At 47.2% G+C, this 21,760-nt stretch overlaps 6 protein-coding genes across 6 annotated transcripts; 3 read left to right on the top strand and 3 right to left on the bottom strand.

Annotated features, from left to right (window-relative positions):
• Positions 1–512: 512 nt before the first annotated feature.
• Positions 513–1,442, bottom strand: LOC116442577 (histone H1.03). The gene has a single exon (XM_032105740.1). It carries the CDS (start codon positions 1,424–1,426, stop codon positions 746–748), a length of 681 nt encoding a protein of 226 aa, XP_031961631.1. The 5' UTR covers positions 1,427–1,442; the 3' UTR covers positions 513–745.
• Positions 1,443–7,635: 6,193 nt separating this feature from the next.
• Positions 7,636–8,076, top strand: LOC116442606 (histone H4). The gene has a single exon (XM_032105768.1). The coding sequence runs from the start codon at positions 7,665–7,667 to the stop codon at positions 7,974–7,976; it is 312 nt and encodes a 103-aa protein (XP_031961659.1). The 5' UTR covers positions 7,636–7,664; the 3' UTR covers positions 7,977–8,076.
• Positions 7,673–9,267, bottom strand: LOC116442593 (histone H2A type 2-C). The gene has a single exon (XM_032105755.1). It carries the CDS (start codon positions 9,208–9,210, stop codon positions 8,821–8,823), a length of 390 nt encoding a protein of 129 aa, XP_031961646.1. The 5' UTR covers positions 9,211–9,267; the 3' UTR covers positions 7,673–8,820.
• A 376-nt stretch (positions 9,268–9,643) lies between these two features.
• LOC116442588 (histone H3) lies at positions 9,644–11,022 on the top strand. Its single transcript, XM_032105749.1, has one exon. The coding sequence runs from the start codon at positions 10,509–10,511 to the stop codon at positions 10,917–10,919; it is 411 nt and encodes a 136-aa protein (XP_031961640.1). The 5' UTR covers positions 9,644–10,508; the 3' UTR covers positions 10,920–11,022.
• Positions 11,023–11,739: 717 nt separating this feature from the next.
• On the top strand, positions 11,740–13,331 carry LOC116442594 (histone H2A type 2-C). Its single transcript, XM_032105756.1, has one exon. It carries the CDS (start codon positions 11,794–11,796, stop codon positions 12,181–12,183), a length of 390 nt encoding a protein of 129 aa, XP_031961647.1. The 5' UTR covers positions 11,740–11,793; the 3' UTR covers positions 12,184–13,331.
• On the bottom strand, positions 12,928–13,367 carry LOC116442608 (histone H4). The gene has a single exon (XM_032105770.1). It carries the CDS (start codon positions 13,337–13,339, stop codon positions 13,028–13,030), a length of 312 nt encoding a protein of 103 aa, XP_031961661.1. The 5' UTR covers positions 13,340–13,367; the 3' UTR covers positions 12,928–13,027.
• Between the last annotated feature and the right edge of the window lie 8,393 nt (positions 13,368–21,760).

The raw sequence follows: 21,760 nt of genomic DNA, 5'->3' as shown, positions 1-21,760 counted from the left end.
CTCGGACGCCGCTTGCCCTACAGTTTTCAAAGCGGGGACAAAACTGGACTGGAAGTGAAAAAGCCCGCGGGGGGAAGGGGGTTGGGGGAGGCGGTACAAACGCACCAAGGAGTTCGCAGGCCTCTTCCGCCAAGTGAACTTAAAGAAAAAGGTGGGGCGCCTTTTTAACCCGAAAACTGCTGGACACTAGAAAAGCCGAAGAGAGACGGCCAATCTTTGCGGAGCGCGGGGTTTTCGAAATCCGCCGGGCTCTGGGGGCGGTCCGAGGCGCTTCCCTGAGCAGCTCTCCGCCTCCCTCCTGAGAGGAGAGAAACTACAGGGCGCCGCAGCATCCCCACTCCCCCCCCCCCCACCCCGTCTCAAGAGCCGGGGCGCCCCGAGCGCCGCCCAGCTACCCCGAGGAGTTCGGGCTTGCACCCCTCTCCTGCGGCCAATGGGAAGGGATTTGCACTGAAGCACATAGGTTTTTTTTTTTGTTTTTTTTTTTTTTTTAATGAGCTGTGCAGCGGTGTGTTCTGCTGCTGCGGCGCTGCTCGGCAGCCGGGAACAAGAGCGCAGAAACATTATCGAGTCCACTTAAAAGCCACAGCAATGGAAGAGGGAAAAAAAAAAGGTTTAAATTGCATACGCGTACACGAACAGGAATCTAAGAAAGTTCCAGCTCTTTTTGTGAAAACTTGGGTGGCTCTTAAAAGAGCCGTTGGAGTTTATCTGCAAAGCAGATAAGATTTTTTTCCGAAACCATTTACTTTTTCTTGGGCGCTGCCTTCTTCGCCTTCGCTGCTTTCGGCTTGGCCGCCTTGGGCTTGGCTGCTTTGGGTTTCACCGCTTTGGCCTTAGCCGGGCTCTTCGCTGCTGCCGCCGCTTTTTTGGGCTTGGCAGCCTTTGTCGCCTTCTTGGGGCTCTTGGCTGCTTTCTTGGCTGCGGCGGCCGCCGGCTTCTTCGCTTTTTTAGGGCTCTTCTTCACCGCCGCCGCTTTCTTGGGCTTCTTGGCGGCGCTGGCGGGCTTCTTAGCCGCCGGCTTCTTGGGCTTGGCTGCAGCTATTTTCTTCTTAGGAGCTTTTTCCTTCACTTCTCCGGGTTTCTTGCTGAGGCGGAAGGAGCCGGAGGCGCCGGTGCCCTTGGTCTGCACCAGGATGCCCTTGCTGACAAGGCTCTTGATACCCAGCTTGATACGGCTATTACTTTTCTCCACATCGTAGCCGCCGGCAGCCAGCGCCTTCTTGAGCGCGGCGAGGGAGAGCCCCTTGCGCTCCTTGGAGGCGGACACGGCCTTGGTGATCAGCTCGGTGACGCTGGGCCCCGCGGGCTTGCGGGCTTTGGAGCCGCTCGCCGCCTTCTTCGGCTTCTTGGCGGCGGGAGCTTTAGCCGGGGCCAGGGCGGCGGCGGCGACATCGGGCGCGGCGACGGGAGCGGTCTCGGCCATGTCGGCTCCTGCTCGATCCGGGCGAACAATGGAAGCGCCGCCGCCGCCGCCCCTTTTATAGCGGCGCCGCGCGCGCTGATTGGTGCGCCGAGCCCCGCTCCACCGCCCGCCGCCGCGCCCGTTGTGTTTCTTCAAGGTCCAAAACCGACTTTTTCCTCACGAAATTTACCGCCGATGCACTCCGTTTCTTTCCGGGAGGGGAGGGGGGCGTCTGCCCTACAGGCTGGCGGAGTTTCCCGTTAGAAGGGGCAGAAATGAGGGAAATGCGACCGCTGAAAGTCAGCGGCGTGAAGCCGCAGAGACCTCGGCAGAGAGAAACCTTCGGTTTATATTGTAAATTAAAATTTTACTGTAAGCTAAATGGGCACAGCTGGCATGAAATCTTGTTCTATAGAAGGTTCTCTACAGAAGAGGTGAAAAACAGAGTGATTTGAAGGCTTGGTCTCAGAGTAAATGGATATTAAATCCGAGGAAGTAACACAGTTTCGTCCCATGGTCCCAGACGCTGATGCAGAGCTGGCTCCCTCGGCTGAGCCGCTTCCCTCCGAAATCACGCTGCTTAGTCTCTCTTCAGCAGTCTCTGTGTCTCAGCTACTGCCTTTTGGGGAGACGTTTGTGCTTTAGCAGCGTGTGTGAAAGGCGATGTTACTTTCTTTATGCTTCTCTATTTCAGTGGAACAAAGCACCGACGTGTCCCTCCCGAAGACTGATGTTCCTGTCAGTGCATTTTCAATGTAACCTTGACGAAATAGCTTTCGTTTGTTAGATTCGGAAGTCAGGATAACTACAATTACAGTAAAGCTGCTTTTAGTGTTAATACGTGCAGTAATTATCGTCTTTGCCCCGTAATTAGATAAAATTGATTGGGAAATAGAATCTGGAGTGTACTGAATTTTGAATTTTACGGGGAGTTAAACCAGAAAATTCGGTCTTTTGAGGGTATATTGAGTAGCCAGGACACTTAACGCAAAACTCATTTCTGGGTTTCAATGAATGAATGTTGATTGTGTAAGTTTTTATCCCGGATAACACCGTCTGGTGATTCACCACTTTGCTATTTTCACAAAAGAAGAACCTACACCTTATCAAGAGGATTCCTGCCCCGGGAAGCGGCAGCTCAATATTACAAACAATGGATGAATTCGCTCTATTTTTTTTCCCCTTCGTTTTCAATGTAATGTTGATTTCTTTTAAATACCAAGCCGTTAACTGTCTGCTGCAATGGTATTGTGTTCCGTACCGTCCATATCCGGGCTATCATCAGCTCCTAAAAACCTTTGAGCAGGTACATTCAGAGCTAAAAATAGCTGTATAAGGGTGAATGAAATGTCGGTAAAACGTAGAGTCCTCGCTGTTTGGGAGTGTGAAAATAAAGAAACACAGTGACTTGAGTCATTTGAGAAATGTCATATCCCTTTCTTATTACCCGTGTTTAAGTGGAAAATCGAAACGGCTACAACCAGAGCAAATACTAGATTTATTCTAGTAATTTGAAATACCTTTTTTTTCTCCTCTTGAAGGTAAATGTTGAAAAAAATACAGCTTAGTGAGGTCTCCCTTAGTAAACATATAAGATGAAGGTAAATGCACGTTTTGGATGATCTGGCTGCGATAATGAGCATTAAAAAACTGCAGTGTGACCCTGATGAATGTTGTATTGTTTCTTGATAAAACTCAGAAATGGGAAAATCTATTTAATGCCTGTTTAATCTGATACTTATTTCCTATAGTGGGGGAGGATTAAGGCCTTCAGTGACATTACTGAATACACTATCAGAATACTGACACTGAGGATTTTTTTTTTTCTAAACTAGTAGTAGTAACTCCATAGACAAGAACAGAGAGCTCAAAACCTCCCAGAGGCACTAGCACTAACATTTTGTTGTTCTCTAGTCCTTTGATATTTGTGTATAAGTGGCTTGTTTGTCAAGCTATTCACATTTAGAGGCAGCTTTCTGTCAGCTTTCTGGACTTGTACAAGAAATGTTGTAATCTTTATCAATCTTTGAAGGACTCCATAACCATTTTATTTCTCCCTGCATCTTTATGGCAGAAACAAATTGTGAGATTACTATAAACTGAACATTAGTGTTTTTCTTTGTTTTCATTGTCATGATTGTATACTGATTTACTTAGAAACTAGAAAGTGTTTAGAGATGTGATCCTATACTCTCAAGCCCGTCTTTCCTTCATATGGGGTATTACTGAGCATTGGAGATAACCTCAATCAACAATGAGAGATCAAGAAACAACAGACTGGTAGTATCAGGCTGTGGATGCTCATAGGAAATGAACCATTATGAATCCCTCTTCATTGAAGAGCAAAAGAAATATGGGCATAAAGCAGAAGACAGGAAGGGCAGGCCTGAGTGTTGATGCAAGTCAGGGACAATCTGCCTCTCTTTTTTTCTGCAGCTGTGTTTTGCTTTTGGATATTCAAGCACAATATCCTAGAATCATCCGAGTACTTGTATTGTAATCCAGTAAATGGGTTTTAATTTCTCAGCCACTGCAGACTAAAATTTATTTTTTCAGGCACTATAGAATATAACCCAAAAGACGGAACATGTGCTCAACACAGCAAGTTGGTGCATTTGCATACATACAGCAGGAAGGCTTCCCAAGGCTTTGATACTCCATCATTTCTTCACGTAGAAGTTGTTTGGGTATCATCGTTCCATTCACCTTCCCCTAATTTTTAAAACCAGAAAATGTCAATAGAAATACTGAAATATTTTAGTAAAATGTTGTTGCGTTCCTTCCAGGAAATTAACACATTTATGAATTAGCACAGGCCTATACAGAGATTCTACCCAGATTTTTTAGAAAGCTAATAGAAGAAAAAAAAGAACCATTGTCTAGTGGGTTCATGTTCTGCATCAAAATCCCACACGTGCTGTAAATTAATTCAGCTTTATGCAGATTGTTTACAGCAACTGGGCAACTACCCTTGTTCCTGTTCCTGAGATGAATAGGGTAGGTAGTAGCAGTGATTCTTTTTCCTGTTTTAATGCCGAATTTCAAAGCTGATTCCTTACACAGGTGTTCCAATGTAACATAAGTAATGAATCTCTGTTCCTTCTGCTTAAAGGAATCATAGGCTGCCATTATTTTTCTCTGTGCCTACTGACATTTATTTTCCTAAATGACTAGTAAAGTCAAAGTGTCCTATAATAAATTTTGATTTGGTATTTCCATTACCTCATGCCTAAATGAACAGCACCTAAATTCTTCACCAAGTGTTGTGACTTCCACAACAGTGAGGCTCTTGACTTGGCAGTAGAGCAATATTATTTTATTTATCTGATAATTTCTGGGTATAGGCCAAGGCTCATGGTGAGATATGCACTTCAAAATGTAAAAAAAGTCTGTATTACACATTTGAAAGATATATAAATTTTATTTCTTTTTTTCTCATGCAATAGAATATGCCTCATTATCAGGAAATGAAACAATTTTTAAACCACATGGATTCAAATTCACGCCATTCAAATACAGATGGAAACTATACCACCATCTTTCAGCCTTTGTCCGTTAACACTCTTGAGAGGACAGAAATCCTGTTACTCAGCACACAGAAGCACAAATGAGCTGTAAATTTTTTTCCCTCTCAGGTGGAACACTAGGAGTTTCTGACACAGCATTAGACCTAAATCTCCTGCTGGAGCTGGCAAAAATATGTGAATTATAAGAAGGGATATTTTATGCCTAGTCAGCAGAGCAGATCTGGAAATAAGTATGGTCTAGAAAGAGCCATTTTCCAGGTCACAGATTCCCAAAGCTGATTGAAGAATGATATGATCTACAGTTATTTTCTAAGAACCATGTTAGAGTTCTTTCCAGAATTGTAAGGGCAGGATGTGAATGAGGCCTTCTTGTCTACAAGCAATGAATAGTTATTGCACTTTGGAAACTCCAGATATGACATAAGCAGATAAAGTTTTGATACAGTGTAGTGAGGGAAACCAAGGATGTTTGCAAAACTTCTAGCCCATGTGGAGTTTTTTTCTTTTCCTCCATATGGCAAAATGAGCTCATGAAGTTCCCCAACTCCTTTGATACATACCAGTTAGCTGAATTCCTATTGCTGTGTATCATCCCAGACTCTTTAGAGCACACACTCCAGGTCTTTCTACACTAAAGGGAATATCTGCCTCCCTGTTTTGAAACCTATTACATCAGTGTTGTAGTTTGAACAAAATACATCTTGCATTGTAACATTTAAACATAACAAGACTTTTTTCTTTTCAGTTTTTGTTATACTAACTGAAAATATCAATTGTTTTTCCTAAAAGAAAGAGGCTTACATCCCTCCTTTAATTTTTTGGTGCTCCTCTTGTCTTAATACTGATGTATTAAAATCTCTTAACCTAAAATTTACAAACGATTTATTTTTAACTTAATGATGCAAATTGCAGATGAATGAAGCAAAGATTCCAAGAGAACTTTCACCCAGTCTTCGGCCCTTGGAATTTTTAGTAAACAGCCAAAACTTTGGGAAAAGTGTGTCCCTGCTGCTTTGCTGTTTTGTGAAGATTTTAACCCTTGCACATAAGAGGAGATTATTAGGTGGATTCTTCAGCATGCACTGAAGTAGATAAAAAGGGGGAAGATGACCAGATGACTCACAAGTCAGTGAAAATATTATTCAAAAAAGTGCTAAATACAAACTCAATGAGTGTGAAACCTTGCTTTCCAAGGCTTTACATATCTGTAAACGTTTAGGGGCATATAAAGGCCAGGGCAGCCATTTCATAGCAATTTCTGCTGTTTGCTGCAGCCGAGAGTAATTTTGAGATTCAGTTTACAGCTGACAAACTCCCATTTCATATGTTCAACACTGGTCCTCACTGATGAAATATAAAGAATTCAGCCTAGTGTTTGTAACATACAAATTAAAATTTCATCCACATGAAAAAATATTTTCATGCTGATTTTCTGAAATAAAAAACCCAAACCAAGCCAAAACCCAACTAAGCAAAAGACCAAACAACACCAGCCCCCTCAGAAAAACATAACACCCCCCCAAAAGAACTACATCTAGGAAAATTTAAATACGGGAAATAAATTAAGAAAAATCTTAAGAAATTATTTCAGAATTTTCACAATTACCTAACACCATAATTGCCATAGTTAGCCTGTGGCATTATCAATAACTAAGTTATTAATTGTTTTGTAAGATAGATATATATATTCCCATGAGATTCTGCTTAAAAGGGTTCCAGAGCATATGTAGGCCCAAAACCCGTATCTAAAAAAGAAAGAATAAGAAAGTGGACATACATTTTCTGACAGTTATTTTCACTGTAAGGTGTATGTGGTTAAGTTTCTTTATAAAGTACTGTCATATAAGTTCCCAGTATACACTACACAGCATCAGAAGAGCAAGCAATTTAGACGATTTAGTGCTACTCACAAAGGAAAATAAAACGAAATCAAATCATTATATTTGCACCCATTCTTGGAAAAAATTAGTGCTCCCAAGAGATAGTTTATTTTTGCCCAAATGTGGAAGGTGAAAAAAAAAAAAAAGTATGCTGTGCTGCAGGTATACACAATAACGTTGAAAGTATTCGTTGTAAATCTGAAAGAGCAACATCAACAGGAAGACAAATATATGCTCCTATCTTTCATGTCACTTGGCAAAAAATGTAATATGACAATGTTTGAAGGAAATTACATGATGCCCAGCAGGTGGCAGGAGACAAAAAGGCAAAGTCAAGGAAAGCAGCCCCTAACGCTTTTCGGGAACACGGTACGGGGAGAGCGCAGCGCTAATACACTCTAAGGATTCCCGGAGTCCGCAATACCGGCCGAACCCCGGCGCAAGGGCGCAGTGCGCGGCGAGCCTCCGAGGCACCAGAGGCTGGTCACACCGAGCCCAGAGAGAGTCGACGCCGGGGACGTGCTCAAAACTTCATAGGCAAGTCTGGGGCTGTCGCCTCCCGGAGGGGAAGAAGCCGGGGAAAGCTGTTCGGGGGAGCCGAGGGCCTGGGGGATTCTGAGCGAGGCAGGGGGGAGGGAGGGGAGCAGAGACGGAGGCGGGGACAGGCGCGGGAAGGCGGCCGGGACCCCGGGGCGGTGCTGGCGAGCGGCGAAAGGGGCGGAGGCGCAGGCCCGGCCCCCGGCCGCCGAGCCCGCCCCTGCTCCCAACCAGGTCGGACCACACCGCATAAAGGCCGCGGCGCGGGCGGCGCTGGGTCACAGCAGCGGGGCTGGTGATAACGCTAGCGGCAGCATGTCTGGTCGGGGTAAGGGCGGCAAGGGGCTCGGCAAGGGCGGCGCCAAGCGCCACCGCAAGGTGCTGCGCGACAACATCCAGGGCATCACCAAGCCGGCCATCCGCCGCCTGGCTCGGCGCGGCGGCGTCAAGCGCATCTCGGGGCTCATCTACGAGGAGACGCGCGGCGTGCTCAAGGTGTTCCTGGAGAACGTGATCCGCGACGCCGTCACCTACACGGAGCACGCCAAGAGGAAGACGGTCACGGCCATGGACGTGGTCTACGCCCTCAAGCGCCAGGGCCGCACTCTCTACGGCTTCGGCGGTTAAAGCTCTTTCCTCTTACCGTATCACTGCAACAAAAACCCAAAGGCTCTTCTAAGAGCCACCCACATTTTCATTTAAAGGAGCTGTGTTGCTGTGTTTTTAATAGTCATTCTTGGTTTAATTTTTAGTGTTCCTTTAACGTTAAAGCTTGCTTTTCTCCTGCCACGGGCTTGTTGAGCTGCTGTCCTCCAGCTGCCTTTAGGTGAGTAGAGAAACCCAACAAAACCCACCTAGGCCAAGAATAAAATACACTTTCCTTTAAAAAGATAAGCAATCCTTAAGTTCTCTATGACCAGATATCGCGCTGTATTCTTTTTCTCATTCCCGCTCGTGTCTGAAAGGGGGGACTGGGCAATTAACTCCAGGGACTATAGCAACGCTGCAGAGGAGGCTCTTCACTCTGCCGGGCGGCAGTGGCGGCCGCGGGAGCGCGGGCCCGTGTCCAAGAAGGGTTAAGCGCCCGCGCGATTTCCAAAAGAGCGTGCGGGCCACGATTGGCTCCGGGACATCCTGCGCCCGGCGGAGCCCGCGCTCCCCTTCCTCCCGCGCCCGTCCCCGAACAGCACATGGAACAGAGTGCTTCCGACCGATCCCGGCCCGGGAGTAAAACGCAGACAGCCCGGCCGCGCCTGAGCGCTCCGGCAGAACCGGCCAGGGCTGGGTACACGAAAGACACTCCAAACCACACGCGCACCCAAGGACAAACGCAGGCGCCCTTCCCTTCCCTTCCCTTCTTCCCCCCGGCGCCCGCTCCGCAGCATTTCAAGCTCTTTCTCGAGGTTGTGGGTGGCTCTGAAAAGAGCCTTTGGGTTTCGCCTCTGGGCTCGGGACGCTTCCCTCGCCTGCTTTACTTGCTCTTGGCTTTGTGGCTCTCAGTCTTCTTGGGCAGCAGCACGGCCTGGATGTTGGGCAGCACGCCGCCCTGCGCGATCGTCACCTTGCCCAGCAGCTTGTTGAGCTCCTCGTCGTTGCGGATGGCGAGCTGCAGGTGGCGGGGGATGATGCGCGTCTTCTTGTTGTCGCGGGCCGCGTTGCCCGCCAGCTCCAGGATCTCGGCCGTCAGGTACTCCAGCACGGCCGCCAGGTACACCGGGGCGCCGGCGCCCACGCGCTCCGCGTAGTTGCCCTTGCGCAGCAGCCGGTGCACGCGGCCCACGGGGAACTGCAGCCCGGCCCGCGACGAGCGCGACTTGGCCTTGGCGCGCGCCTTCCCGCCCTGCTTGCCCCGGCCGGACATCGCTGCTGACGCTGCTCCGCGAACAAACCCCCGCTGCCACCGAAACGCAGCAGGTGAGTGACAGCCGCCCTAAGGCCTCCGCCTTTATATCCCCTCCCTTCGCGCGGCCGCCGCCTCCTGATAGGCCGAGGCGCCTGTCGGGGCGCGCGCAGCCCAATGGCACAGCGAATCTCACGCTGACCAATCGCGAGGGGGCAGCGGCCAAAGGCTCCGCCCGCGCTCTCCGCGCGGCCAATCACGACCCGCGGCGGGCGGGCTTCGGCTCGCGGCCCCGCCTACGACAACGGGCGCTCCCGCCGCCGCCGCCGCCGCCGCCGCTCGGACCGGCGGGGTCGCGCTGCCCCGTCCCACAGTGTTTGCTCTCTCCCGTGCTTCATTATACTTCCAAAGCCGCCGGGCTGCACAGCGTGGTCGTGGGAGGCCCGAATCGAGGAAATGGAGAGAAAGATAGTGTGGTTCTGTCAGCGAGCGGGAAAAGGGGGAAGGATGGGACAGGCGTAGAATGCAAAGGCAGGAATTCCCCCCGTACATTTTTAGCGGGTCCTTATTTGAACAGGGGCTCTGCGCTTGAAACATAAAATGGATCTAAACTTTCAGGTACAAGCTTTGATTCCTAGACAGATCCCTTGGTTTCACAAGTGCCTAGTACATTTTGCATTTCCATGTATTATCAACAAGAAAGAAAAGGTCTGAACGGTTTACATTCTTGGGCTAAAAGTAGTTTTTTTACTATTCCGTTTTAATTTTTTCTTTCAAGTAGAATTTTCCAACTACTATTTTTCCCGGTTGTATTTCGCATATTACTGTGATAGTTTAAGGTATCTGAATAGAAATACAAATAGTTTCCAGGGAACTTTCGTGCGTGTTAGACCTGCTCAAATATATCCACTAAAAGAAAAACAGAAAATTTCACACTTTAATGATGACAAACTGACTTAATAAAGTAAAATGTAGTTATAGGTTTACATGCTGTAAAAAAAGTTTTAAGCCTTACGTGGTTTAATAGTCAAGTTAAATTCGGTCACGTAATAACAATATTGAGTCTTAGCGGTCCCGCAAATAGTAATAGCATACGTTATGACTTCTTACAGGAACATAAAGTATTCAGTAACAAAAAGACTGAAAAGGTAGGCGGTATCTAACAAGGGCGGGAATTTTAAAATTTGAATCCACCAATGAAACTCAGCACTCACCCGTCTGCCTATCAGAGACGGCACCGGGGCTATAAATACTCCCCGAATACAGACGCGCTCTTACTGTTGCTGCTGGTGCTTGCTTGATTGCTTTCTTTCCGAGCGATGGCCCGTACGAAGCAGACGGCGCGTAAGTCGACGGGCGGCAAGGCGCCCCGCAAGCAGCTGGCCACCAAGGCGGCCCGCAAGAGCGCGCCGGCCACGGGCGGCGTCAAGAAGCCGCACCGCTACCGGCCCGGCACGGTGGCGCTGCGCGAGATCCGGCGCTACCAGAAGTCCACGGAGCTGCTGATCCGCAAGCTGCCCTTCCAGCGCCTGGTGCGCGAGATCGCGCAGGACTTCAAGACCGACCTGCGCTTCCAGAGCTCGGCCGTGATGGCGCTGCAGGAGGCCAGCGAGGCCTACCTGGTGGGGCTCTTCGAGGACACCAACCTGTGCGCCATCCACGCCAAGCGCGTCACCATCATGCCCAAGGACATCCAGCTGGCCCGCCGCATCCGCGGCGAGCGTGCATAAGCGTTCTCCAAACGTTCCCATCTATATTTAAAAAGCATTTAAACCAACCCAAAGGCTCTTTTAAGAGCCACTCCATACACAATAAAAGGAGCTGCAACACTGAGGTTTGCATTCGGGTGTGTAGGCCTATAGAGATAATAAGTAGAAAAAAAAAAAAGCACTGAATATATGCAATCAGAGTAAAGGGAGACGGTTCCTCACTGTGTACTTTAAGGATGGAGTACAAAATGAAGAGACGTTTGATTTTTTTTCCGATGCTGGGATGTGTATGATGTTTTCAAAGTTCGGAAAACTTAGGGTCATAACGGTGTTAGAAAGGGCGAAATTTTCACGCGGGGAAAATACCCAGCGTGAAACAAAGGGGAATTTACAGCCTTTGTGGTCTCCCCGCGGCCCCTCCGTCTCCTTTATTCACACTGTCTCTGTCTTTCTCTCCATTTCCTCGATTCGGGCCTCCCACGACCACGCTGTGCAGCCCGGCGGCTTTGAAAGTATAATGAAGCACGGGAGAGAGCAAACACTGCGGGACGGGGCAGCGCGACCCCGCCGGTCCGAGCGGCGGCGGCGGCGGCGGCGGCGGGAGCGCCCGTTGTCGTAGGCGGGGCCGCGAGCCGAAGCCCGCCCGCCGCGGGTCGTGATTGGCCGCGCGGAGAGCGCGGGCGGAGCCTTTGGCCGCTGCCCCCCTCGCGATTGGTCAGCGTGAGATTCGCTGTGCCATTGGGCTGCGCGCGCCCCGACAGGCGCCTCGGCCTATCAGGAGGCGGCGGCCGCGCGAAGGGAGGGGATATAAAGGCGGAGGCCTTAGGGCGGCTGTCACTCACCTGCTGCGTTTCGGTGGCAGCGGGGGTTTGTTCGCGGAGCAGCGTCAGCAGCGATGTCCGGCCGGGGCAAGCAGGGCGGGAAGGCGCGCGCCAAGGCCAAGTCGCGCTCGTCGCGGGCCGGGCTGCAGTTCCCCGTGGGCCGCGTGCACCGGCTGCTGCGCAAGGGCAACTACGCGGAGCGCGTGGGCGCCGGCGCCCCGGTGTACCTGGCGGCCGTGCTGGAGTACCTGACGGCCGAGATCCTGGAGCTGGCGGGCAACGCGGCCCGCGACAACAAGAAGACGCGCATCATCCCCCGCCACCTGCAGCTCGCCATCCGCAACGACGAGGAGCTCAACAAGCTGCTGGGCAAGGTGACGATCGCGCAGGGCGGCGTGCTGCCCAACATCCAGGCCGTGCTGCTGCCCAAGAAGACTGAGAGCCACAAAGCCAAGAGCAAGTAAAGCAGGCGAGGGAAGCGTCCCGAGCCCAGAGGCGAAACCCAAAGGCTCTTTTCAGAGCCACCCACAACCTCGAGAAAGAGCTTGAAATGCTGCGGAGCGGGCGCCGGGGGGAAGAAGGGAAGGGAAGGGAAGGGCGCCTGCGTTTGTCCTTGGGTGCGCGTGTGGTTTGGAGTGTCTTTCGTGTACCCAGCCCTGGCCGGTTCTGCCGGAGCGCTCAGGCGCGGCCGGGCTGTCTGCGTTTTACTCCCGGGCCGGGATCGGTCGGAAGCACTCTGTTCCATGTGCTGTTCGGGGACGGGCGCGGGAGGAAGGGGAGCGCGGGCTCCGCCGGGCGCAGGATGTCCCGGAGCCAATCGTGGCCCGCGCGCTCTTTTGGAAATCGCGCGGGCGCTTAACCCTTCTTGGACACGGGCCCGCGCTCCCGCGGCCGCCACTGCCGCCCGGCAGAGTGAAGAGCCTCCTCTGCAGCGTTGCTATAGTCCCTGGAGTTAATTGCCCAGTCCCCCCTTTCAGACACGAGCGGGAATGAGAAAAAGAATACAGCGCGATATCTTGTCATAGAGAACTTAAGGATTGCTTATCTTTTTAAAGGAAAGTGTATTTTATTCTTGGCCTAGGTGGGTTTTGTTGGGTTTCTCTACTCACCTAAAGGCAGCTGGAGGACAGCAGCTCAACAAGCCCGTGGCAGGAGAAAAGCAAGCTTTAACGTTAAAGGAACACTAAAAATTAAACCAAGAATGACTATTAAAAACACAGCAACACAGCTCCTTTAAATGAAAATGTGGGTGGCTCTTAGAAGAGCCTTTGGGTTTTTGTTGCAGTGATACGGTAAGAGGAAAGAGCTTTAACCACCGAAGCCGTAGAGAGTGCGGCCCTGGCGCTTGAGGGCGTAGACCACGTCCATAGCCGTGACCGTCTTCCTCTTGGCGTGCTCCGTGTAGGTGACGGCGTCGCGGATCACGTTCTCCAGGAACACCTTGAGCACGCCGCGCGTCTCCTCGTAGATGAGCCCCGAGATGCGCTTGACGCCGCCGCGCCGAGCCAGGCGGCGGATGGCCGGCTTGGTGATGCCCTGGATGTTGTCGCGCAGCACCTTGCGGTGGCGCTTGGCGCCGCCCTTGCCGAGCCCCTTGCCGCCCTTACCCCGACCAGACATGCTGCCGCTAGCGCTATCACCAGCCCCGCTGCTGTGACCCAGCGCCGCCCGCGCCGCGGCCTTTATGCGGTGTGGTCCGACCTGGTTGGGAGCAGGGGCGGGCTCGGCGGCCGGGGGCCGGGCCTGCGCCTCCGCCCCTTTCGCCGCTCGCCAGCACCGCCCCGGGGTCCCGGCCGCCTTCCCGCGCCTGTCCCCGCCTCCGTCTCTGCCCCCCTCCCTCCCCCCTGCCTCGCTCAGAATCCCCCAGGCCCTCGGCTCCCCCGAACAGCTTTCCCCGGCTTCTTCCCCTCTGGCCGTGGGGAGAATGCAGAAAGCTTTTTTTTTTTTTTTTCCCCTGATATTTCGGCAATGCCACTGCACAGGGAGCTGTCGGTCTTTAGGCCTCCGCGTATAGATGTTAAGGCCACGTTGACTATATCGTCTGACTTCTGAGGTTGTATTCAGGCATTCGATATACTGAGAACCATCTTACAAATATATGACCTTCTGGGTCAATTTCATGACCTTAGGGCAGAATTTGTCTTATATAGTCTGAAGCATGAGGAGCATTATGCCTAAGTGTTCACCTTAGACCAGAAGGAAACGTGTGTTTTTCCAGAAGCAGGCTATACCTGATTCTCAGCATACTGTATCAGTGGCAATTTGCATAGGGCTTTTTCAGCAATAAACTGAAGATGCTTTATTTTCTCTCCTAGTGTCTTTAGAGTTTGCTTCCTATTCACCCTTTTTTTTTTTTTTTTTCTGTCTCTAGTATTTGCTTCACACTAAATCCCAGACATCCTGGCGATATATAAAAAGCATTATCTTTCCATTAAGGTAATTGCTTCTAACTGGATGCAAATTAATAACATATGCCAAATGCACAACAAAAACGGCTATGCCAGCCATGCTCATGTGTGCCCCATGTTTTCAAAGGCTTGAGTGGATTGATTCTGAGTGGATACTCTTTCTTTCACGTGTATGTTTTCCTTTTACAAGGGTATGATGACATTTCTGGTTTTTTGGTAGAACTTCATGACTCTAATAATCAGTCGTCATGACTTTTCAATCCCTGCCTCATTTCTGTTGGCTATGCCTGCAGTCCTCCTATCTGTAGTACAAGACCCACTGGGTCTATGAAGTTAACATAATTACAATATGGAGAATTTGCCTGTGCTCTTTATGGACAAATACACACATCATTACTCACATAGAGACAGAAGAAAGTCCTTCAAGATGAAGGGCTAGGAGAGATCTCTGTGAACTCTGGCAACCTTTTTTCTCATTGACTCTGGCATTTTTTTCTGCCTTAATTACAGTGACTCCAGGAAGGTAAGTCTGAAAAAGTGACAGGGTCTAAAAATACAATGGTGAAGTCATTGTTTCACAGCATCTTTCAACTCAGATATTTTATATAAGAATGTCTCTCCTGGCCCTGAAGACTTATCATTCCTTTTTATCTCTTCTTCTAAATGACTTGCCATTCCCTCTGTTCCACATACATTATCTTAATCTCTCTGCAGCTACAGTGAAGGGTATTCAGTCCACTCTCCTTGCTGGTTGCCATTTTGTTCCACTTCATGTTTGTTTTCCAGCAGCATTTTATAACACAGGCGCACACTAAGGACAGCTAACCACATATTAATGAAATTCTCCACTATGACAGGGATACAGTCCACGTAGTATACATGTCCATCACTCATTTGTCCATCTACCACTCCCACTCACCTATTCCTCAACCTTCCATGATTTGTAATGCTAAAGCAAAATCCTAAAACATGAAAAATGTTTTGCCTGGAGAAAGCAACTGCTAAACACAAAGAAGAAAAATCCATTTGTGGCTCCCTAATTCAAAGACAACCCCTCTGACTCAATGAGTCTCCAGCCCACAAAGCACTAAACCATAAAGGATCACTTTGATGAGATTATCAGCTATTGTTCTTACCCTCTTTATTTACTGGCCTCTGTCACAGTTGGGATATTGGTCCAGAATGAAGTTTCCTGTTAATTACTCAGTTCTTCAAGTGACATAATTATGTTTCTAGAATGCAATTCAAAGAGAGCAGAATCTCAAGGCTGTCCTGCTCATATCGCCCATTAATTTCTCTGCACTCTGGATCCCTGCTGATATCACTAATTTAAGAAACAAGTTCTATTACTACAGTGTGTATTCTTCTGACTGCTCCCAGAATTACAGCTTTTATGTGTTCCCAATACTAGCCTAACAGAGCCAGTGTGCTCCTCAGGTTTGAAAGAACCATAACTAGATGACCCTGCTACCCTAGGGGAAGGTGACAAACAAAACCCCAAAAAACCCAAACAAAACAATAAACTAAAGCTAAGACCATTCACCATGTAGGGACAATAAGTACATGTGGTAAAATGAAAATAAGAAAAATCTAAACCCAAACAGATTTGAACATTAAGAACCCATTTTTTCCATTAGTGTCAAATGCAAACAAAAATTCCTGTCTTCATCCACTGATGTGGCTAACAGTGACAACCCTTGAAAGCCTTCCAATGTACTCAAGCATGCCAAGACTTGTTTTCTTCTAAAGAATTAATAAAAGAAGCACAGATTACAATTTTTCCTCCACTTAGGTTTTGGTTCTATTTTCTTTTTCCCCCAGTGAAGTTCTTTATTAAAATGAACATGCCATAGATCTGGACAATTAACATCAGAATTTATCAAATGTTCACCTTACTCATCAGCAGGCCCCGTTCTCAACAGCTTTGAGTAACTTTGCCTATTAGGTTTCCTTGAACATGTCTCACTGCAGTTTGAGCAAACCCAAACCCAAGCAGGTTTCTCTTTACTTATCACCTCTGTACAGCTGGATGTCTGCTGATCCCTGCTCCTAGTTGCTCATTGCTGGCCTTCTGTGCTGCTCTTGTTAAGCACACAGTTAACTGTCAGATGTTACAAACTACTAACCTCCAACAGCATACAAAAGTTAAAGCTGTTACTCTATTCCCTATTTCAAAACCAAATCAACAAAATCTTGATTGCATTTTCAGTTCCAAAGCAGAAAAAAAACCTGTGCCATAAAGACCAAGATTTAGTTTTAATGCGCTCATTATGGAAGCCAATCCTTTCTGGGACCAAGGCAAGTTGCAGGCAAAATAGATGAAATGCATTCTTCCTGACTGTGCCCAAACTGTATATACAAAGTCTCACGAGCCTCTGAAGCCAGATTCCTGATTTTCTAACTGTATGACAGCAGAAGTGACTGACCTCATTTATATATTGTGGGGAAATTGAGGCACCAGCCAGCCCCTCCAGTGCACCTGGCAATCTGGACAACATACTGACCTGAGATAGTGCTACTCTGGCAGCAGACCATGGACTGCACAGCTGCAAAGCACATACTGTAAAAACATGAACTACAGCACAACACTTACACGGTGAACAACTCTTCAAAACCTCTTTGTTCCCTTCTATGGGAAAACAGCCAGCCTATCCAGCTAGCACCCAAACGCTACCTTGCAATACTCCTGCTCTAGAAAGCTGGCACAAGCAGCCTTGTCTAGAGCCAGTACCTGCTTCACCTCTGATGAATAACAGGAAGGCAGCATCACTTAAGGAGAGCACCTCTGCATGGTGTGTCGCACAGTGCTCTGGCTCTCAGCCTACGTCGTGCCTGGGTGCTACTGTCAGTGCCTGTGTGGCAAAAAATGAGTTGCCTGCCAACCCAAATTTACCTGGAAGCATGTCACATCAGTGTCTGGGGTGTCAAGAGCCAGGGAGATGGCAGATTGCAGAGCAGCTGTGCATGCACGATATGTCTGAGGATACTTTGTCCCTCCATAGGTTCCAAACACGTTCCTGGCTGGAGTGGGAAGCAACATTTAGATTCATCACATTGCTCCCTCCCTCATACCAGAAGTCACAGCACTATCACACCAGCAGGAAAGTGTGGAGGGCAGAAAACACACGGAAGTGCTGCGGTGTTGTGGGGAGGAGGAGTGAGTTGCTCAGCATCACTGCGTGTGAGCTGCTCACTAGTCTGAGCAGCCAGGATTCTGTGCGGATGGAGAGGTCGCTATGAGGAGACAGTGTGGTGGCACCCTTCTGTGGTGGACTTCACCAGTAAATGAAGGTCACAGCAAGGCACTTTTGATTCGGGAGGAGACAATTTCTTTGGGGAGCCATTGATGATGCAGCTTCTGTTAATGTTGTTTACCTTTCATGGACAGTTTGTCTCAGGGCCTGAGGTGTCCTCAATCTCCCATTGATGACTACATTCAAACCATGCCTGCGTGGTCAAGAACACAAATTTTCAAGTGGCTTGGATTAATTTTAGAAGACCAAATTACTTTGGGATAGAAATAATTATATTCTTTGATATCTGACTGACTGAGGACCTTTTCACTGTGTGTGAAAAAAGTAAAAAAGCATTGACCTAATAAACACACACAGAGTTAAGAACAAAGTCCGTATTTTTTTCATTAGCTGCTCTCAGAAGGGTTTTGGCCCCCTGTATTTTTGCTGACTTTTTTTTCCTTTCCCAGAAAGGATTTCCTTCCCAGTGCCTCCTAACTATGGACATATCCAGATTTCAGACTATAGATTTTCAATTGCAAAATTACATGCCATGGCAATGAAGAAGGGAGGACACAACAGGTGCCCCAACCCTTAACCAAGGGTACAGGGAGGAGTGTACAACATTCCAGGAAGCTGAGTCTGTGGGGATAGTCATCTGTTGCCCTACCCTCTTTGTTCTGCTCCCTACAGATGCTCACTCATCCCCTGAATTTAAAAGGCCTTATGTGACCTCAGGATACTCAGGAGCCTTAACAGCAGTAGCAGCAGCAACATTAGTACTATGTAGGCTGAGGCTTGTTTTGCTGAGCTGCAACAAGTTTGTAGTTTGGTAGGTATCACTTTAAAATTCCTTAGCTAAGTGTTAAAAGTTGCTAAACTGTGCTGGCTGGTTGGATCACACAAGTGTTATTACATTTGCAACTCAGATGAAAGATGAAGTCACTGAGGGCAAGTAAGGCATGGGTGTAACACTGTAATAGGAGTGTAATCACGGGTTGCGGGGAGCATTTATACCTCTTTCCTGTGGAACATGTATGTGGGAATGCAGCACATAATGTAAAGGCCCTCCCCTAAATCTCTCTGGAAATTGCCATCTGAAGCAAGGAGAGGGGCTCTGGTCTCCAGCTGTCTAAGAATGACTGAGCACAGCACTCAGCTACAGCAGGTAGAGCAGCCCAGTAGCCACATTCGTGTGGCTGGCTCTCATGCTAATGGCTCCTAACAAAATTGCCTGAGAACAACTACTGTGCTACCTCTCCTTATTACAAACATACCTAAATATAACCCACAGCTTATTTTCCTAGGAACAAGTATTGGCAGGTCCCAAACTGCAGATGGGAACGTTTGATAGCTCTCGGGTGTAGTGCCAGCCCTTGGCTGTGGTTCCTCTGTCTCCTTGCTTATGCCAAGAGGTCTTAAAAGATAACTGCAAAAGTTGGATAGATTTTGGTATCTGAAGGGAAGCGTCTTGCAGGAAGGGCTCAGACTGCAGGTTTGTTATGTAGTGTGGCTTGCTAGGGTGCCCATAAGGTGAGATGCATTGAAGTCATTCATATGAAGTAGACCTTACAGTGGTGCCTTCTCCAGAAGGATCTCTGGAGATGCTGATATTACTTTCCTTCTCTTTTAATGAATAATGAATTCTACCTCCCTCCAGTCTCACTGGGAAAAACAAACTTCATGTAAAAGTCTATGTAGTGTCTTCTCAATGAAATTTTTCCACAATATCCTATCTCTAAGCCAGGATTATTTCCCTTCCTCATTTGCTCAGTTGGTGGCAAAACTCCCACTTCTGCCTTTTAGGTAATCCTTCACCACATTTTTTCTCTGCCTGAGCACATCCATTCATTCTTTTTTGACTATCTGCTCTGACTGCAGAGCAGCAGTTTTTAAAATTGCCAAATACACCTTAATTTTCCACAATATTGTTCCTGCATGTATTTCTTTCACATAAAGAAGAATATGTGTTCCAAGTAGAAATTCTACATCACTAAACTTGGTTTATGTCTTTGCTGCAAAACCATAAAAAAAGATCATAGTTTCTCTCTCTGCCATGAAATTTCTGAAGTTACTTCAGTTTAAGCTACTAGATTGTAACTAGAGACCCATATATACTTAGTAGTCCTTTTTGGAAATGGGGACAGGGTTGCAGCTGCTGGGAGAAAATCCAGGCAGAAAACTGGGATAGTGGCTATTAACCACCTCAATTTTGCCACCAACAAGTGCAAATGAACACTCTGTGAAGGCACAAATGAGAGCTGGAATATTTACATTTTCTCCAGTGAAGATTACTGAAGTAAATGTGTTCAAAATAACAAGAATAAGCAACAATGAATTTTTCATTTTCCTGACATGTCACTCATGGCCTGTGCTTTTCCTCTGTCTATATGCAATGAAGTCTCTAGGCAACTGCTAAATTTCATATGTTCCCAGCAGTTGCTACCTTATTACACTATGCAGTCAAATCAGTGGAAAGGTTCATTCACTGATTTACATAATACAGGATAAAGTCTTCAAAACATTTTACTTTCATTTGGCAGTTTCTGAAGGTATATCTGCAATACCCACACCCACTCCAATTTGTTTAATCCCTGTATGCTTACTATGGCAGGATTGCCAAACAGAGCCTTGAAAGTCACAATTTGATTAGTTCTTCTCTCAATTATTTTCCCCTTAAAGCATTACAGAACTCAGGTGCAGTCTTACTGCAACCTTTTTTTTTTTTTTTTTTGTATTTTATACTTATGGGGCGGCGGTCACAATTCTTCCCTTCAGTGCATTTATTCATAGTTCCACATTCCCTGAAACACAATCTTACAGCAAATGTAAAAAAATCTCTCATCTTATATACATTTTAGTCTTTACAAAACAGCTATTGTAATGAAACCATGACATAGAAATAAAATTACATTTCCCTAAAACTGCCTACTGATACAATCTGAATTCCTGGTTGCTAATATGTACTTAAATACTGTATTCATGTTTTATGTTACATCAGGTATTACTAAAGGGCTGGCTGTAGTGCAGTCTTCGTGTTTCTTAAATAACTACACAAGGCAACGGATAAATACACTTTTTTTCATAATCGGTTACAGATTAATGAAATATTATTCCAGAGCTCTGCTCTGTTCAGCATATTACAACATCTTCCACCAGATATCAGTATTGATTGGCTCTTTCCTGATCCTTTAGGAATGACCTATGGCCTACCTCTCCCCTTGTTAAAACTCAGGTTATCACAAAGTGCTTTAGTTTTTATCATAAAAGCATTTCCTTATTTCAGTGATTGCTGTAAAATGCACAAGTAATAATTAGGTGGGTTTTATTTAGAGTGGAAAGAGGATTCAGAATTCAGAGGCTTTACCTAAACCTTTGTGTAGCCATATTCTGTGAGATACATAAAAAAATCCAAACAGTAATATGGTTTAAAATTCTACTACTTTTAGAGAAAATATATAACAAGAAAATACTCTTCAGGAACTAAGAGCATAATTAGTAAACTGTGATGTTGGTCCTTGCAAATCTTAAATTAACCAGAGACAAAGATAATTTCCATAAACAACAGAAGTTTAGGAGATTGCTTTCTTTTACAAAGCTGCAGTTCTGTAACATAAGGTATCAAATGACTATTTACTTCAAAATAAAATGGAGCATGAAAAGCAAATAGCTTGATTTACTTAATAATTGGTAGAAAAATTCATATGGGAAACAAACAAAAAGAAAACACCCCACATAGGGCAGCAGGGTAACTTTGCCTTCCTTGTACTGAAATTCCAGGAAGACAAAATAAACCAACTGTATGTTCATAAATCTCCAGATAATAACAAATTGCTTATGTTTCTATAAAAAGTGCAATAGGAGGTTGTACGAGACACTATTACACTAGACTTTAGCGTTTTAGGAGGTAAAACACATGGTCAAAGGAACCGGTTCTTAATCCATATTCACAGCTGAAAAAGGAGTTTGTGTTACTTCCTCCTCTTCAAAATCAATTTAAACTGTCAAAATAGCTTTAATTCGTCAGATTTCAACTTTGACCCCAAGAAAACCCTCTAAATAATCAGGCTGAGTTGTTGCTATAACATTTATGTCAAAAGGAAATTTTTAATTTGCAAGGAAAAACAAAAGTTTCTCCCTTCAGAGGTCTCTCCAGCAGCAGCACACGGGATTTATCGCCTCTCCTTTAACTCAAATCGCGTGTTTGCCGCAGGAAACTCTCCCGAACGCAAGTACCTGCTCTTCTCCCCCCTCACCGAGGAAATTGGGCGATTTGGTGGCAGAAATTCCGAGGAAAATACACTTTTGTTAGTCCAAAGAAACACAAATCGAGCACACCGAAGGGCTCCCCGGCCGTGCAGCGGGGCGGGCTCTGCAACCCACCAATCACCGCGCGGCTC

Source organism: Corvus moneduloides, chromosome 4 (assembly GCF_009650955.1).
Source record: "Corvus moneduloides isolate bCorMon1 chromosome 4, bCorMon1.pri, whole genome shotgun sequence".
Classification (NCBI taxonomy): domain Eukaryota; kingdom Metazoa; phylum Chordata; class Aves; order Passeriformes; family Corvidae; genus Corvus; species Corvus moneduloides.
This window is presented reverse-complemented; position numbering and strand designations above follow the sequence as displayed.

Coding starts and splice junctions, on each gene's coding strand:
- LOC116442577 (XM_032105740.1), bottom strand. CDS start 1,426: ATGGCCGAGACCGCTCCCGTCGCCGCGCCCGATGTCGCCGCCGCCGCC.
- LOC116442606 (XM_032105768.1), top strand. CDS start 7,665: ATGTCTGGTCGGGGTAAGGGCGGCAAGGGGCTCGGCAAGGGCGGCGCC.
- LOC116442593 (XM_032105755.1), bottom strand. CDS start 9,210: ATGTCCGGCCGGGGCAAGCAGGGCGGGAAGGCGCGCGCCAAGGCCAAG.
- LOC116442588 (XM_032105749.1), top strand. CDS start 10,509: ATGGCCCGTACGAAGCAGACGGCGCGTAAGTCGACGGGCGGCAAGGCG.
- LOC116442594 (XM_032105756.1), top strand. CDS start 11,794: ATGTCCGGCCGGGGCAAGCAGGGCGGGAAGGCGCGCGCCAAGGCCAAG.
- LOC116442608 (XM_032105770.1), bottom strand. CDS start 13,339: ATGTCTGGTCGGGGTAAGGGCGGCAAGGGGCTCGGCAAGGGCGGCGCC.